General features: G+C 46.3%; 1 protein-coding gene across 1 annotated transcript in view; it reads right to left on the reverse strand.

The window, feature by feature from the left end:
• Positions 1-7,816: 7,816 nt before the first annotated feature.
• Positions 7,817-16,892, reverse strand: part of PIK3C2B (phosphatidylinositol-4-phosphate 3-kinase catalytic subunit type 2 beta) — a gene marked incomplete at its 3' end in the record, with an annotated part of 59,467 nt that continues 50,391 nt past the window's right edge. The window contains exons 25-34 of the mRNA XM_082833742.1: positions 16,711-16,880; positions 16,056-16,212; positions 15,605-15,714; positions 14,275-14,476; positions 13,684-13,808; positions 12,373-12,490; positions 10,977-11,058; positions 10,470-10,576; positions 8,710-8,838; positions 7,817-8,005 (exon numbers count right to left, since the gene is read on the reverse strand). Of these exons, the coding sequence (XP_082689868.1) occupies positions 7,817-8,005; positions 8,710-8,838; positions 10,470-10,576; positions 10,977-11,058; positions 12,373-12,490; positions 13,684-13,808; positions 14,275-14,476; positions 15,605-15,714; positions 16,056-16,212; positions 16,711-16,880 (1,389 nt within the window). The remainder of the gene's footprint in view (positions 8,006-8,709; positions 8,839-10,469; positions 10,577-10,976; positions 11,059-12,372; positions 12,491-13,683; positions 13,809-14,274; positions 14,477-15,604; positions 15,715-16,055; positions 16,213-16,710; positions 16,881-16,892) is intronic.

Raw genomic sequence — 16,892 nt, forward strand, 5'->3', positions numbered from 1 at the left:
CATCAACCTAAGATCTTAGTATAATAAAAGTTGGGAAATGCTGTGTAGATACATATCTGGTGTTAACACTAGTAATGTGGAGTGATTAATAAGTCCTCAGTGAAAAATGAATCATTATGCATTCGTGCCCCCTCGGTTTTAGGGTTTTTAACCAACGGTTTAGCTCTACCTAGGATCTAGCTTTGAGGTCTTTCAGCATCCAACCCACATATGTCTCATAAAAAAGTGAACTCATGTTTCTCAGGTGGTGTCCCTGTTAGACAATTCCCTCGGTGGGGCAAACTGAAGTCACAGAGAAGGAAAGAAACGGAGCCCCCAGAACTGTTTACTCTCTTTTATACTTCCCATTCAAGTCATATTCAAGTCATATTTGTATCCTGAGCCCACAGAACCACAGGATACAACACCCAAAGAAGGAAGCACAGACCATTATCCTTTGAAAAACTTACGTCTCATAATCTTAGTTGCTACATTTGATTCTCTCTTGTGAGTTTGGTCTTAGTCCATTTCTTTATTTCTGCTAAAACTTTTTAATCGACACCTCTGAAGTCAAGTATCTGTTACCGAGGGAGTGTAGCAGTTTTGAGCACTGGGGACAGCAGTAGGGTCTTTTAGGAGCCAAGAGGAGGCCAGCTGCTCCTCTTTCTTGGGACTGTTCAGAAAACAGCCACTTCTTTCTAGGAAACTAAGAGGTCCTCGATTTCTGTGGTTTACCCCTTTTTATCTTATTATCCATATCTCTGGAAATATCTCATTTACAATTCTAAGAACTTCAGAACTTCAGAAAAAATGTATTAATAATAGGAGTCAGTTTAATAACAGACCAAGAGATCCAAGTGTGCAAATTAAATACTCAAAGCTTCAGTGGGTTGGTGAGTGAACTAAATTCCTAATATCGTGCCTACCCTAGATAGAGTAGGGGCACAAACATCAGCTAATATTTGTTATGTAGCAGCTAACAATTGTTTCCCATCACCTGCAGAATAAAGGCTCTGTACAGTCTGTCCTTCCACTATACTTTTCCAGCCTTCTCTTCAGTAACTTCCTTTCATGCAGGTTATACTCTAGGAACACTGGGCTTGTTTCATGCCACTATTCACGCTGTTCCTCAGCCAAGAAAGCCATCACCTCCTCTGTTATATACCTACTCATGATTCAAGGTCCAACTCAAACGGCAACACCTTCTTGAAGTCTTTGCTGACCTTCCCAGTCAGAATTATATTGTTATACTCGATTAGAGCACTACACTATATATCCCTGTAAATATTCTTCTCTCTTGCTGGTCTCAGCTCCTTGAGGGCTGTATGCCAGTAGTTCCCAAAGTATGGTCTGGGCACCCCTGGGGATCCCATTTTAAGACCCTTTCAGAGGATCCTCAAGGTCAAAAATAGTCCCCTATTTTCCTTTTTAACTCGCATTTTCTCATGAGTATATAGTGGACATGTACCTTCTAGAGGACACATGATATGGGATCTGGCAACAGACAGAATGCAAAAGCAGATATGAGATCCTAGATGTCTTTTATACAGCCAGATATTAAAGACATTTGGAAAAAAAAGTAAAACAATGCCACTCTTCTTGCTAGACTTTTTTGTTTTGAAAAAAAATTTTTTTCATTAAGAGTGTCATTTATGTTGGGGCTTCCCTGGTGGCGCAGTGGTTGAGAGTCCGCCTGCCGATGCAGGGGACACGGATTCGTGCCCCGGTCTGGGAAGATCCCACATATCGCGGAGCGGCTGGGCCCGTGAGCCATGGCCGCTGAGCCTGCGTGTCCGGAGCCTGTGCTCCACAACGGGAGAGGACACAACAGTGAGATGTCCGCGTACCACAAAAAAAAAAAAAAAAAAAAAAAAAAGTGTTATTTATGTTAACATGTAACAGGTTTGTTATTTTTAAATAAATATTTTTTTAATTCCTCAGGTTTGAGTTCTAAAACAATAATTATCCATAGATATAATTTACATATGCAAAAGTTCTTTGGGGTCCTCAACAATTCTTAAGAGTGTATAAAGGAAGGGGTCCTGAGACCAAAAAGTTTAGGAACCACTGACCTAGCATGTTGACTGGCACATAATAGGTGCGTTTGTTGAATGAATGGAAGGGTAATAATACTTTAAAATAACAGCATCTTCCTTATGGCCAAGACTTTTACATTCCACTCTCAAATTTATCACTAACACCATGAGCCTCCCCCCAAATATTCCTTAAAACATCTTGAATGGGCCTTTCCTTCCCCATCTAGTCATTGGATACATACTTTTTATCTTCCTTACCTTGGAAGTTGCTCTAAAGGGAAAAAATGCAATCATAAAGTACTGGAAAAGTCTAAGAATATGTGACTTTGCCTTGTCAGTCTCTGCAGGAAACTAAAGTGTGAACCATCTCCTGCAGCCCGCTATCAACCAGGTGGTAGAGGGAGGGCAGCTCTGTTCACAGAGATAGCGCTGTGTTGCCAGGGCTGTGTGCGTGCTGGTGAAGACAAGAAGTCTTTAGACAGTCCAGCTGACTGGCGCTTTGGCAGAAGATAATTTAAACCTCAGCTAATTATTTTTATTTTTAAAGATTTTGCAGGGCCTGAGGTAAAGGGTGTATACCTTTTCACTTCATTTTTCAGTCAGTACCACCTCCAAAATCTTTTTCCAAGTATCCCACACTCCGGAAACCACCTCCTATCTTTCCAGCTCGCTGCCTTGGAATCCCTATTCAGGTACTTATCACCGCCCCCCACCCCCCCAAACCTCCAAACCATTGCCATTACCACTTTTTTTGTGATTCATCACCCTCCTTCACTTCCCTCCTTACCCAAGCATGAATTCCATGGTCCAGTATGAAACTACCCCATTGCAAAAACCCTTCATTCTTGTGCTCTACACCAATATTCTTCTCTGGCAAAACCCCAACCCTAGTGAAACCCAACTGTCCTCTTATTCTGAGCCTAGCCCCTTGCAGCTAGCCATTGCTGGAGAAAAGTACTCAGACATGCTGACTGACTCACTTCCTATTTGTAATGACAAATTTCATCCATGCCGGGCATTCCTGGATAGTTCCTTTTTTTTTGGCAGCACGGCACGTGGGATCTTAGTTCCCAGACCAGGCACCGAACCTGTACCTCCCTGCAGTGCAAGCGCAGAATCTTAACCACTGGACCACCAGGGAAGTCCCCCTAGATAGTTCCTTAGCAGCTTTGCAGCTCCTACACTGAGACTGTTTCACAATGTTTACTCATTAAGCTGGTGGAACACTCACGTTAATATGGGTTAATATCACCTATCTTAAAACAAACAAGCAAAAAAAAAAAAAAAAAAAGAAAATCTCTCCTGCACCTCCGAGTTTCTACACCACTACAGCAAAAATTTCTCGAGAGTTGTCTATTCTCACAGTCTCCACTTTCTCCACACCTATTCTGTCGTCAGCCTACTCCAATGTGGCTTTCATCCCCAACACTCATTAAAACAGCTCTTATCAAGATCACTAAGAACATTTTGCCAAATCCAGTTCTCTGACTTGTGGGTTGATGTGCACTCCCCTAAAAGATATTGAAGTCTTAATCCCCCAGTACCTACGAATGTGACCTTATTTAGAAATACGGTCTTTGTAAATTAAGATGAGCTCATTACGGTGGGCCCTAATCCAGCATGACTATGTCTTAACACAAACGGGAAATTTGGACACATGTGCACACACAGGGAGAACTCCGTGTGAACATGAAGGCAGAGACTGGGATGATGTACTTATAAGCCAAGGTATGCAAAAGATTGCCAGCAAACCACCAGAAGCTAGGAGAAGGCATGGAACAGATTCTCCTTCTCAACTCCCAGAAGGAACCAACCCTGCCGACACCTTGATCTTGGACTTCTGGCCTCCAGAACTGTGAGACTGTTGTTTAAGCCACCCAGTCTGTGGTCCTTTGTTACAGCAGCCCTAGGATATTGACAATACTTTTCTTTAGACTCCCATGACACCATTCCCTTGGTTTCCCTACAATTTCAGTGACTCCTCCTCTTCCTCTAAATGTTGGCCTGTATCAGAGCTCAGTCACCTGTGGCTTTTTTCTTTTTAGCCTCTCTAACCTAGGTGATCTCATCCAGTTCCATGGCACTAAATGCCAACTAAATGCTGACCTCCACTTCTAAACTCCAGACGGGCCCCTCCATTGGGTTTCAGATTCCATCCTCCTACTTCTCTACTTGGATGTCCAGACATCTCAAACTTACCATGATCAAAACCCTTAATTGTGATCCACCAAGCCCATCTTCCCCATCCCATAATGCCCCCACAGTCATTTTCACCCAGTTGCCAAGCCCCTAAACTTAGGAGTCATCCTCAATTCCTCTTTGCCTCAACCCCACATCCAATCCAACAGCAAATCCTGTCAGCTCTACCTTCAAAATATATCCAGATTCTAACTACCTTTCACTATCCCCATGCTACTCTCATTCCCCTCCTAGACTACTGCTTCCATTCTTGCTTCAAACAGCAGCCAGAAGGATCTTTGAAAACATAAATTAGAGTGCTGCAGTCCCTTTCTCAAAACCTTGTAATGGCATCCCCATCACACTAAGAATGAAATCCAGAGTTCTGATGGAACCCAGTTCAAATAGCTCCCATTCCGCCTGCCCACCCCTCCCCTTTTCCACCTCTGTCCCTGAGACACAGCACTGTAATCATCTGTTTCCATGTCTGCTTCCCTAGCTGGACTCTGAGCTCCTTGAAGACGCGATCCACACCTTTGTCATCTTAGTAGGCACAGTGCCTGGTACTCACTTGACCCAGAGAAGGCCATTAGTGTTGTGGACAGACACCTCAGACAAGTCCCCAGGCACCGGAATTACCTCCCAACTTAAAATGTTGCCTCGCTTTTGACCTTTCAAGTCCAGTCTAACCCTTAGCTCCCAAATCCTAACAAGTCCAGTTACTTCATTTTTACCACCTCTGTTTGAACGCAGAAAATCCAGTCTCCTGGGCTTGTTTCTCTTCTCCCTGGGCATCCCCTCTCCCCCAACTCCCCGGCTCTCTCATTCCCACTCCCTCTGGGTGGTTCAGATTTCTACCCCATTTGGCCAAGAAATTTCCTTAACTAAGACTCTTGCCGGTTTCAAGTTCTAACTTTTAAAAGGTCCATTGGGACTTGCCCAGAACTGCAGTGACACCTCAAAACCACTTAGAAACACAGCAGGTAGGTTATCACTTACTACTGTTATTACTAAAAGTCCCTTGGAAACCCCACAAAACTTCCCAGCATGAAATATGACTCCACACCGGAGAGTTTTGAAAACTTCTGGGTAAACTGCTTGAACAAGGGTCATGTCACCTCCAGCTTCCACTTGGGGTTCAGTTCTGGGCTACAGCTCTGCTCTAACAACGTAATCGTTGCATGGCATCTCAGGGGTTGTTCCTTCTCTTATGAAATGGGGTTAGTTAAATATCACTAGGCAGTAAACTTCTTAAATGCAGAGAACTATCTTAATTTATCTTTGTAACCCACAGCCGGTTACCTGGTACAGGGCCCAGGGCCCAGCTCCAAGGTCTGTATTCTTTATGAATGGAGGCACGCCACCAGGTAGCACTGGTAACACTGGTAAGCACAGTAAAAGTTTGTTGACAGAATTAACAAATGAGCCATGTCTACTTTCCAGGGTAGTTGCAATGAAAAATGACATCGTGTATATTAAAACACTCAAGAGTCAAATAAACCTGGGTTCAAATTCTAGAGCCAAGGCCGACTGGCTATGTCCTTAAGCAAATTACTTAACCTCTCTGGGCTTCAGTTTCTTCATCTGTAAACTGGGGATGATAATACTCACCTGATCAAGTTGTTTTAAGGAAAGATTTAGCTGACACGTGTGAAATGCCTGGTGCACCACACCAGTGCATATAAAAGTTACCATTTGTAGAAACACTACTATCATTATTATCTTCATCTTGTACATCAGATGTTTTAATCTAGACATTTAAACATCAACGAATCTTGAAAATGATAGTTTTGTTTTTCTAAACATCATTTATTAGAAAATACAATTCCAGAGAAAGTAGGAGAAAAAGGATGTCTGGGATGTGGGTACAGTACACAGACCTCTCTCTTTAACAGGGGCATAGAGGGTCAAAGTAAAATGAGCTACAGGCAAAAAGCCAGTAACACATCTCTGGTCCATTCATCTAGAGAAGTTCCACCTCTGTTCTCCACTCCCCTAACCCCTGCCCACAGCAGCCAGCTTTATCCTCGACATTTTAAATTTAAAAGTTTCAACTTCCTTGCTGCTCTGTGGCTTCAATGAATGGAGCTTCTTTCTCTAGTTATGGAATGAGTCAGCGAAAGGGGGAATTTCTGATCCTTGGAGCTGGGGAGGGACAGTCCACATCGTATCCCCACTTAACTCCATTCCCCAGTCACCGGGCACAACCAGCCAATTTAGAAAGTTAATATCAAATTCAAAGTCTCTCCTTTTTTCTAGGAAGACAACCTTTCGGAGTAAAGCGCACGAGTGAATTTCAAATCCATTTGGTAGGGAATGAAGAGTATTAAGAGATCAGAGACCCAGTCTCTCCCTTCCAGCTCAGCTCAATCCAGCCTCCTCACAACCAAAGAAAATCACTGGCAAAAACAACAGTTTTGATGGGATCCCCCACCCGCACCCCTTTTCTTCAGCTGGGGCATCCCTTTGGCTCCAGACAAAATAGGTTTATGGCCCCATAGAACGAGAGAAATTCTTATTAAAAAAATGTGACAGAAATGGAGTTTGGGAGAGAAGCAGCAAAACAAAAGGAGTGGTGGATGACGAGGAAAGCTTCCCAGAAACCACCCAACAGCCAGCCAAGCTGGCGTCTGCAGCCTAGAGGCCCATTCCTAGGGCCAAGACACCCTGGGGTGAAACCAAACCTAAGGGCCGAGGCAGCAGTTTATCCCACCAGAGAAAAATGAAGGGAGAGACCTATGGGGGAGCACCCAGGCATATTCACAGGGACCAGATGACCCCCGGAAGAGCTGAATGGAGGGGTAGAAGACAGTATTCAGGGCAAGTCCTAGCAAAATAGGGGAAGACGAGAGGAAAAACTCCCCCCAAAAGAGCCCAGGTCCCTGAACACAGGTCCTCTACAGACCTCCATACGGAAGGCCCTTCCTTACACACGTAGGTATCACATCGCTCTCCTTTGGAGGCAAAATCAGAAAGGCCCAGTGGCGCAGGCCTCAGTCCAGCACACGCAGCCCTCCTTGTCCCTCCCGACCTGCCTCAGAGACGGAGGGCACTAACTGAGGGCCCACTGAGCCCCTCCCCAAATAATTCCTATAGATAGAAATGCAAAAACAACAAACAAACAAAATCCTAGGGAAAAGTCCAATAAGAACCTCAATCATACAAAAAGTCCAATTCCTCTTTTGCCTTCTGAGGCACATGTAAGTTCCTTCTCACAAGGCTTCCTGTCCAGTTAGGACAACGTTACTATTTCATTTTTTAAAAATAAAAATAAAGATATCCACCCACCCTCCCCCCAAATGCTACTTCTACAGCCCACCCCACACACCTCAAACCAGGCATTGCTCCCTTGACACAAGGTAAACTTAAAACTTTGCTGCACCCTCACAGCCTCCAAGGGGCTGCTCATCACAACCAACCCAAATGCAGTCTGCAGAGGAGCGGATAGCAGAGAGCATCTTTACTCTCCTTGCCTCCTACCACGGAGGCCCGATCCGCCGGGACAGAGGGAAGCCCCACCGAGGGCCCTGCCCCTACACAAGGAAGGGACAAGTCAAGCAGGGAGAGTCCTCTCCTCCAGCTCTGCCATGAGCCTGGGGTCCTGGGCCATGGCTCCGCTGGGCTCATAAAGTCTCATGACTTCGAGATCCCAGTGCGAACCAGCCGGTCTTCTCCTGGGTCAGGTCCAGCTCTCGCAGGCGGATGTGCACCTCCCCCAGCAGAACGTTCTCCCAGAATCCTTGCTCACTCAGCACACTCAGCTGTAGCTCCCGCTGCTGGAGGTCTCCCTTGGGGATTCCATCATATACCAGCTGCAAATGCAAAATTGGGAAGAAAGGGAAGTAGTGAGAGAGGGAACATGGAAGGGGGAGATGCTTAAGTCTGTGGTGGTGTGATCTGATCTGGCTGAGACCCCTTTACCTCCCCAACCAGACAGAGCCCGAGGGAATAGAGAAAGCATACAGAGCCCAAGGGAAGCTTAAAGAACCCTGCTCTCGGGGGGACTTCGCTGGTGGCGCAGTGGATAAGACTCCACACTCCCAATGCAGGGGGCCCCAGGTTCGACCCCTGGTCAGGGAACTAGATCCCACATGCATGCTGCAACTGCAACTAAGACCTGGCACAGCCAAATAAATAAATAAAAGATAAAAATAAATAAAGACCCCTGCTCTTAGCTCAGAGTTCAGGCAAATGAAGGCTTGTCATTGGGGCCACAGCTCATTATCAGCAAAGGACCAGCAGGCTCTTCCTCCCCACAGACCATGCCGCAGCTGTGGAATCCCTACCTTAAGTGTCAGCAAACTTTTTTACATAAAGGGCCAAATAGGAAGTATTTTAGGCTTTATAGGCCATACATTCTGATCTATGTCACGATGACTCAACCCAGCTGCTACAGCATGAAAGCACCCACAGACAAGACTTAAATGAATAGTAATGGCCACGTCCCAATACAACTTTATTTACAAACTGGCACAGTCGGCCAACCCCAGCCCCACCCAGCACCTTCCTCACATACCATCTCATTGTAGGTGGGGTTGCAGGTTTTCCGGGCCACTTTGGTTTTCTTCTTAGTGGTTTTCTGAGGGTCAGGAAGGAGGTAAATCTTGACATAGGGGTCGGGATCATTCCCATCCTGGAGCAGTTGCTACAAAGGGAATGAAAACCAAAAAAAAAAAAAAAGATGAAGGTTTTTCTATCTGTCTCTCTATCACCATTCCTGTGATCACTCCCTGATCCAGACCCTCTTCTCCCACACCTGGCTTCTTGCAATGCACAATAATTTATGCTTCCCAGCCCACTGCATTCTGCTAGAAACACCTACCACGGTAACGTTAGGTGTCCTCCTAAAACATCCATCAGATTGCCTATGATATCCAGTCTATACTTTGTATACGAATGCTCAGGGCACGCCATAACTTGGTCTGTTCTGAATGAACCATCATGTCCCCAGATATCTCTGCCCAATATCTTTTGTCTATTTTGCTCCAAGTAACCCCTAAGAGGTAGAGAAATGAGTCAGAGAGATTAAGTTGCTTGTTCAAGGTCAGCCAATTAGTGATTCACTCAGCCTGATCCTTTTAAAACTTAAGTCAGATCTTGTCACGCCTCTGCGCAAAACCCTCCAAGGGCTCCCATCTCACCCACGGAGAAGCCACACTCTAGACTGTGGGACCAAGGCTCTGGTCTGCCCTCTCCAACCTCACCATCTGCTATTCTCCCCTCTGCTGCAGGGGCTTCAGCCACACTGGCCTCCTCCTGCGGTTCCTGACATGCCCCAAGCAGGCTCCTGACTAGGGCTTTTGGGTTCAACTGCTCCCTCTGCCTGGAGCAATCCTCCCTCAGATGTATGTGCATGGCTCCCTCCCTCACCTCCTTCCACCTTTGCCCAAATACCTCCCCATCAATGAGGGTTTCCCTGGCCACTCTGCAAAATTGCTGCTAGCTTCATTCCACCCCGGTATTCCTTCTCTGCTTTATTTCTCCCCAGAGCACTTACCACTATCTGACTTGCCATATATTTAACTTAACTATTTGTCTGCCTGCCTCTTCCTACTAGAATGTAAGCTCCCTGAGGGCAGGGATTTTATTTTGTTTACCCTTGTATCCAGAGCTAATGTATCAGTGCCTGGCACACGGTAGGCAGTTGATGAAGATTTGTTGAATAAAATGAATGAATGATTCTGTAAGAGTGAAACCCAGATCTCTCTGATTCCAAAGTTCATGTACCTCCTGCTACATACTAATGCCCCAACCTGCAAAAGTCCAGCACATCGTGGTATTCAATAAGAGTTCCCTTCCCCTTCCACTCACAAGGTTCTTAGAATCATACCAAAAACTTAGTGATTATACTCTGCCTTGATTATGCTTGAAGGATGTCACATGGCTGCCTTACCTCTATAACCAGGAAATAAGCCCCTTGGGCCTCTCCCTTATAATAATCACCATAATAATAATACAAGGCACTATGTCAAGTGCTCTTACATGCATTATCTCATTTAATCCCTATAACAACCCTATGAGATAGGTGCTAACATTATCCTCATTTTAACGAGGCTAAGGGTAATTGGGTTACTTGCCAAAGACCACAGGTAGTAAGGAGCTGTGTCTAGTATTGCTTGGTCATACCATAGGCCTAGCACGGTAGCAGGCCCATTGGGTATTCATTGAGTAATCTTTGTGGTTACTCTCACGAGAGGGGGGCAGAAAAGGTCTGATCAGTCAGAAAAGTACCAGAAGAAAGATAAAGATCCAAAGGAGGACTGTGTATGCACTTACCAAGCCCCGAATATGCATCACCATGATGAAGAGTTTGTTGTTTTTGTAGGAGATGGACAGCTTCACCTCTCCCCCAACCTTTCCGACCGGCCGGGCCCATGTGCCATCTGTAGGGACAAAGGAAACTGAGAAAGGTCATGAGGCCAGCCCTGTCCCCATCTGGTGCCAGGCAAACATTTCTGTTTTCTTTTAACCCCCCGCCAGTAACTCCACGTCAGAGTCCTGATACCCCATCAGGGATCTGCCAAGTGGCATCCGCGAACATGACGCAGAATCGGGTTGGGGGCGTCTATCCAATTCCAGTGTGTAAGCATATCCAGTCCCTGGGGAATTGCTCAAGGAGCTGTGGACCCATAGCCTGAGTGGGAAACCAGATTCTCTAGCCAGTAAGCAAAGGAACAGAGACGAGTCAAGGAAGGAGAACTGGGAAGGGGCAGGGGCAGGAAAAATGACCTTTGGGAATGGTTCAGAGAGGTTGGCAGAAATGTCACAGAGAAGGCACTGTACCTGAGGACTTGGGAGCCAGGCTGGTGCCCGCAGCCTTCTCATCCCGGGACAGGGGGTGGAAGAAGGTGTACACCAAATCACACTGGAATGGAATCAGAAAACAGGGTCATTCCTCAGTAAGACAATGGCCCAGTGAAAAAAGGAAAAGGACTGTTCCACATTAAAAGAGACCTATGAAATGGGACAACCAAATGTAATATGCAGTTCTTGTTTGGGTCATGGCTCAAACAAACCAACTGTTAAAAGAATTTTGGAGATGACAGGGACATTTTGAATATGGACTATGTTTGGGGTGATATAATGAAGTGTAGTTATGTAAGATTATGTCCTTGTTTTTTAGAGACGCATAGTAAGTACTTAGGGGTAGAAGTCATGATGTCTGTGATTTACTTTAAAATATTTCATAAAAAATAGATGACTCAAACACGTCAAAATAATAACTGTTTAAGTGATGATATACAGGCATTCATTATACTGTTTCTCTATTTTCCTATATGTTTTGAAAGTTCTCATAATACAAAAGTTTAAAAAAAAGAAAAAAAATCAAATAAAAGTAGGTCACATCAGGGCAAAAGCAGTCTGTTCTTGGAATTCCCAGGCAGTCCAGTGGGTAGGACTTGGCGTTTCACTGCTGGCAGGCCAGGGTTCAATCCCTGGTCGGGGAACTAATGCCTGATGCAGCCTTGGACAAAGACCATGAATCCTACTTTTGAGAATGTTTACTAAGCAATTAGGGAAAACAAAACCAAAAACTAAAATGTGTGAAAATACCCACTCTAGCATTAGGAGTGAAAAAAGGGTGGAGGGGAATGATCTAAATATCTTTCAAGAAGCGAATGGTTAAAGAGATTATGGTATTGCAAGTTGGTGTATTAATTTGGTACACATAGTTAAAGTTATGCTTACTATAAACACTTAAGTGAAAAAAGAACAGAATATAGCATTATACATAAGCTATGACCACTATAAAACTATAAAAGTCACATTTATATACGGATAAATAGGAAGGAGACATGGAAATGGGGTCAGATGGTTTTTTAGGCTGATGGGACTCCGGATGACTGTATGTCTTTATGTCCATTATAGGACCATTTGTTTAAAGAAAAATCTAGGCGGATACACACACTCAACCTGCTCAAAACCTTCCATTTCCTCAGGCTCTTGCTCACTACAAGCACCTAACACGGACATGTCTCTCCGCGTGCCCAGCTGCATGTTTGTGTTTCACTGCATTTCTGTGCATAGTCCTGTGGGGCTGGAGCCACGACCCACCCACCTCTTTCTGCACACAGACCCAGAAAAGCCAAGTCCCCTCCATGATTGCCACCCGCTTCCGTCCGCATCCCCCACCCCCCACCAGCGCCAGGGACAGCCAGGAACAGAGGCAGCCACCCACCTCGGCCACCTCAGGGGCTGCGTGGATCAAGTGCCAGATGTAGCCATTTAACTCCTCTCTCCGCCGCTCCGCCACCGCCTCTCCCCGTGAGCGGCCAATCACAAAGCGACTAGGGAAGCTGCACGGCAGGTGGGCAGTGGCGATGCAGGAGGGGGAAGATGGGGAAAGATAATGAAGAGGCAACAGGATTTAGTCACATTTCACTTGCATTTTCAGTCACCTGATCTGCATTTCTCACCAGCCTCCATTCCCAGGGACCTTTCCCCGACTCCATGCCTCCCCAAGCTCCCCAGGTCTGTGCCAAGGGCACACACGCAGCATCTCACACCAGACAGTTCCTAGGACACCGGATGAGAAAAACAAACCGTTGAGCAGAGTCCTACAGCTCTCCAGAAGTGCCTCAGCGGCTCTGGAGCCCCCAGTTTTCCCCATCAAGGTAAAAATTCATTTGGAAAAATCGCTTTTATAAATTGTTGTGAAATACACATAACATAAAATTTACCATCTTAACCATTATTTTAATATATATATTTTTGATATGGACCATTTTTAAAGTCTATATTGAATTTGTTACAATATTGCTTCCGTTTTATAGGTTTTTTTTTTTTTTGGTTTTTTGGCCTCGAGCCATGTGGGATCTTGGCTGCCCGACCAGGGATTGAACCCACAGCCCCTGCATTGGAAGGGGAAGTCTTCACCACTAGACGACCAGGGAAGTCCCCCGTCTTAACCATTTTTAAGTGTGCAGTTCAGAATTAAGTACACTTACATTGTTGTGCAACCATCACCACCATCCATCTCCAGAACCCTTTTCATCTTGCAAAACTGAAACTATATACCCATTAAACAACTCCCCCTCCCTCCTGGCAACCACCATTCTACTTTCTGTTTCTATGAATTTGACTACTCTAAGTGCTTCATGTAAGCGGAATCGTACAGTAGAATAATATTCCATTTTGTATATACACTGCATTTTGTTTATCTATTTGAAACATACTTTTACTCTTTAGAAGATTAGAAACTTCGAAAAATCTTCAGATTCAGTCAATCCCCTGCCTTTAGACCCAGGTTGCTCTCCTGGCAGGTGGACCCAAGCTTATTTTCAAGGCTGGAGGAAGACCTCTTGAGAGCCTCAGAAGAGCATGACCAGCAGGAGGAGCACTTGTCACCAAACTCATTGCCAGGAGGAGAAAACCAAGGACATAGGTCTTTTCTCCAAAGGGCAGTATCTCACTCCCGCAGTCCTGCCCAGCCCCCATCCGCTCTCCCTCCGCAGTATCCCTCAGTGCAGAGAGTAAAGGCCACAGATACCTGGGCAGGAGGGAAGAAGGGAAGAGCAGCCGCAGCTTATTGTGTAACTCCTGGAACTCCTCAAACGTCCTCTGGATGTAAGTGGCCTCGTGAGCATTCTCTCGCATCACCTTTACCACGTAAATCTGCAAAATCCAAATCTTAGAGAATACTCCCTGCCAAACCCTCTACACCCAATGAAGGGGGTAGGTGAGGGGACAGAATGTGTGTGTGTGTGTGTGTGTGTGTGTGTGCGCGCGCGCGCGCGCACACACACGTGTTGGAGGAGTTACGCTTTCCAGAAGGAAGAGGATAAAAATGTCTCTAATGGAGACAAAGATAATATACATATGCAGCAAAATGAAAGCAAAGATTAACAAGAATCCTTGTTTCACAAGACCCTTGACTCAGAGGGAACAGCCATCCAACTCAGCTCCCTGATTGTAGGCAGGCCACTTGGGCAGTGGAGAAGGAAGGGGTGTGTGACTGCTCCCAGCACAGGGTGATCAGTCAACTCCAGCGCCCACAGTGTGGAAGGGAAGAAACAGTCAGAACCCCAACAAGCTGGGGCAGTGGGGAGCAAGGGAGGGTCAGATCGGAGAAAACACTTACGTAGCCTTTGTTGGGGTGGAAGATCTTCTCGTGGCGGCAGAGAAATACATCAGTGATGCGGCCAGAGCTCTTGAGAGTGTGTGTTCGGGGAGCAAAGGAAAGGGTCAGCCGGTCGTCTGAGCCTGTGAACTTCATCTGAGCCAGGTTATGAATGAAAAAATTGAGCTTTGTGGCTACACTGCCGAGGCTGGACTCAATCAACCTGAAGGAGGATGGGAAGAAAAGGATGTGACCACGGACCCAAGTCCCCACTGCCTGGCAGAGCTATCTCGAGAAATATCCCCTGACACCTGAGACTAATACTCAGCTCAGGTCAGATCATTTTCCCTGTGTGATATCCTCATTGAGTACATGATTGCACACAATGATCAGCATACAGTTTATTTCTGTGAAACTTGGGGTCTTATCTCTCCCCACTGCCCACCTGACCCAAAGACAATTAAACCAAGGTAGGAAGGAATTAGGGACGCCACCGTGGGCTCACCATGTAAATGTCTAAATACTGTTGTCAAACTGAGTTTCAAGGTTCAATATAATGGAACCTCACCAAACAAAGCTCAATCCAGAGATTTTAGTTCAAAAGGAAAGGTACTATATCAGACCCAACAGAGAAAGTTTAGTTCGCTAAGTTCCAAAAAGGGTGCATAATAAAATGGACAAAACAGTAGACATTAGGGGCTTCCCTGGTGGCACAGAGGTTGAGAGTCCACCTGCCGATGCAGGGGACACGGGTTCGTGCCCCGGTCTGGGAGGATCCCACATGCCGTGAAGCGGCTGGGCCTGTGAGCCATGGCCGCTGAGCCTGCACGTCCGGAGCCTGTGCTCCGCAGCGGGAGAGGCCACAGCAGTGAGAGGGCCCACGTACCGCAAAACAAAAAACAGTAGACATTAGTATACAGACACTTTCCTGCTTTCACACAAAGTGTGTCTAAGAATGTCAAATATGGGAAAACAGAACCATGGAATTCCATGTTTTGACAAGGGGGAAGGTTCTGATCCAGAGAGCTAAAAACTAGTACAAAATCCCTACTATACATTGCCCCATAGACAAAATCCTTGACCGAGACACGGTGAGAATGCAAGTAGGGGATCGCAGTACCTCTATATAAAGGTCAGCACCCAAGTGCAGACGGGAGACTGAGTCTGAGAGAAGTAAAATGATTTACCGAAGTCAAAGGCAAAGTTGGGGCCACTGACCCATGTTGTCAACTCTAAGCTCTGCCACCGGAGCTAAGCCTCTCCCGTTTCCCTAGCCCTGTTCTTCCCAATCCAGCAGGCTGGAAATTAACTACCCAGAGTGGGCAGCACTGTTTCGTACGGAGAGTTTTACCTGGTGAAGTAGGTAGTGGCATTGGCCTCTGTGTCCTGAGGCCTCAGGGCATCATACACATACTTGAGGTCTTCCAGGTCTGAGAGCTCAGGGATCCCACAGGACAACATCTAGAAGAGCAAAGAAGAAGAGAGGGTGCCTGTAACAACCAGGAATTCTTGCTTCTTCCTTACCATAAGGCAAGATTTTCTACAGCTAGGCTCCCTAACCCTTCTAGAGGGTGGCAGGCAGATGCTGTGGGCAGTGGCTAGCAGTCCACAGGAACTGGGGGGGCTGGAGCAGGAAGTCAGATACCTGCAGACACCACTGTCCCCAGGTGGTCTGAGCCCTGCCTTTACCTAGGGCTCAGAGAAGTAGATCTCCAGAAATCCTTTGAAGCAAGACAAGGGAGTCTTAAAGATGGTGCCAGATGATAAGAAGGAGGGGTTCAGAAAGGGATGGAGCTCCTCACCAGGCCCAGAAGGTTGAGGAAGAGGTGGGTGTGCTTGCGAATGAGGTTGTAGGCTTGGCAGCAAAGGTCAACAAAATCATGGAAGCGGCTGGAAGGCTTGTCACCCCCGTTGATGACATACGCCATGTCCGAGGTGAAGACAAAGGGGGCACGGTCCCTGGGCCAAGGGGAACATACAGGTAGAAGGTCAACATGAAGGAGGAAGCCCACTTTGTGGGCTGCATCAGGGGATGGTTTTCCTCATCCCTCAACACCTGTGTGAAATGGATAGATGTGGCTCCTCTAACATTTTCATTTTTCTTTTCCTCCCTTAATCTTAAAAAATCCCCAAACACATCCTTCATTGGTTCCTTGCCTGTGAGCTAGTGATATTGTCCCTGGATATCTAGTTGTATTCCCTTTTGCTGTGGTTTGGGCTCATTTCCCTTTGCTCAGTCCTCAGCAGGGAGGGCCAATGGCTGGTGCCTGCCCTCTTCTGCAAGGCCCTGAAAGGACTTGACCTCTTTCTCAGTCTTCTCTTCTCCAAAGCTGCTCAGCCCAGGGACCACACTCTGCAGTGCGGGCCCTCCCATCACGGGCTCGTGTTCCAGCTCCGAACCATTTCCGCTGACCTCCCTGGCCTACACACGCATCCTGGCTTCAGGAGACCACTTACCGCTTGATGTTCCCGAACATCTGGGCGTGGCCCAGGAAACGGCCAAAATCTATGTGGAACATGTGGCCAGTCGTCTTCAGCATGATGTTGTCATTGTGACGGTCACAGATGCCCAAGACGTACGTGGCCACACAGCAGCCAGCACAAGAATAGATGAAGTTCTCTACAGCCTGGGAGAAGGA

Source organism: Leucopleurus acutus, assembly GCF_964270905.1.
Source record: "Leucopleurus acutus genome assembly, chromosome: 2".
NCBI lineage: Eukaryota > Metazoa > Chordata > Mammalia > Artiodactyla > Delphinidae > Leucopleurus > Leucopleurus acutus.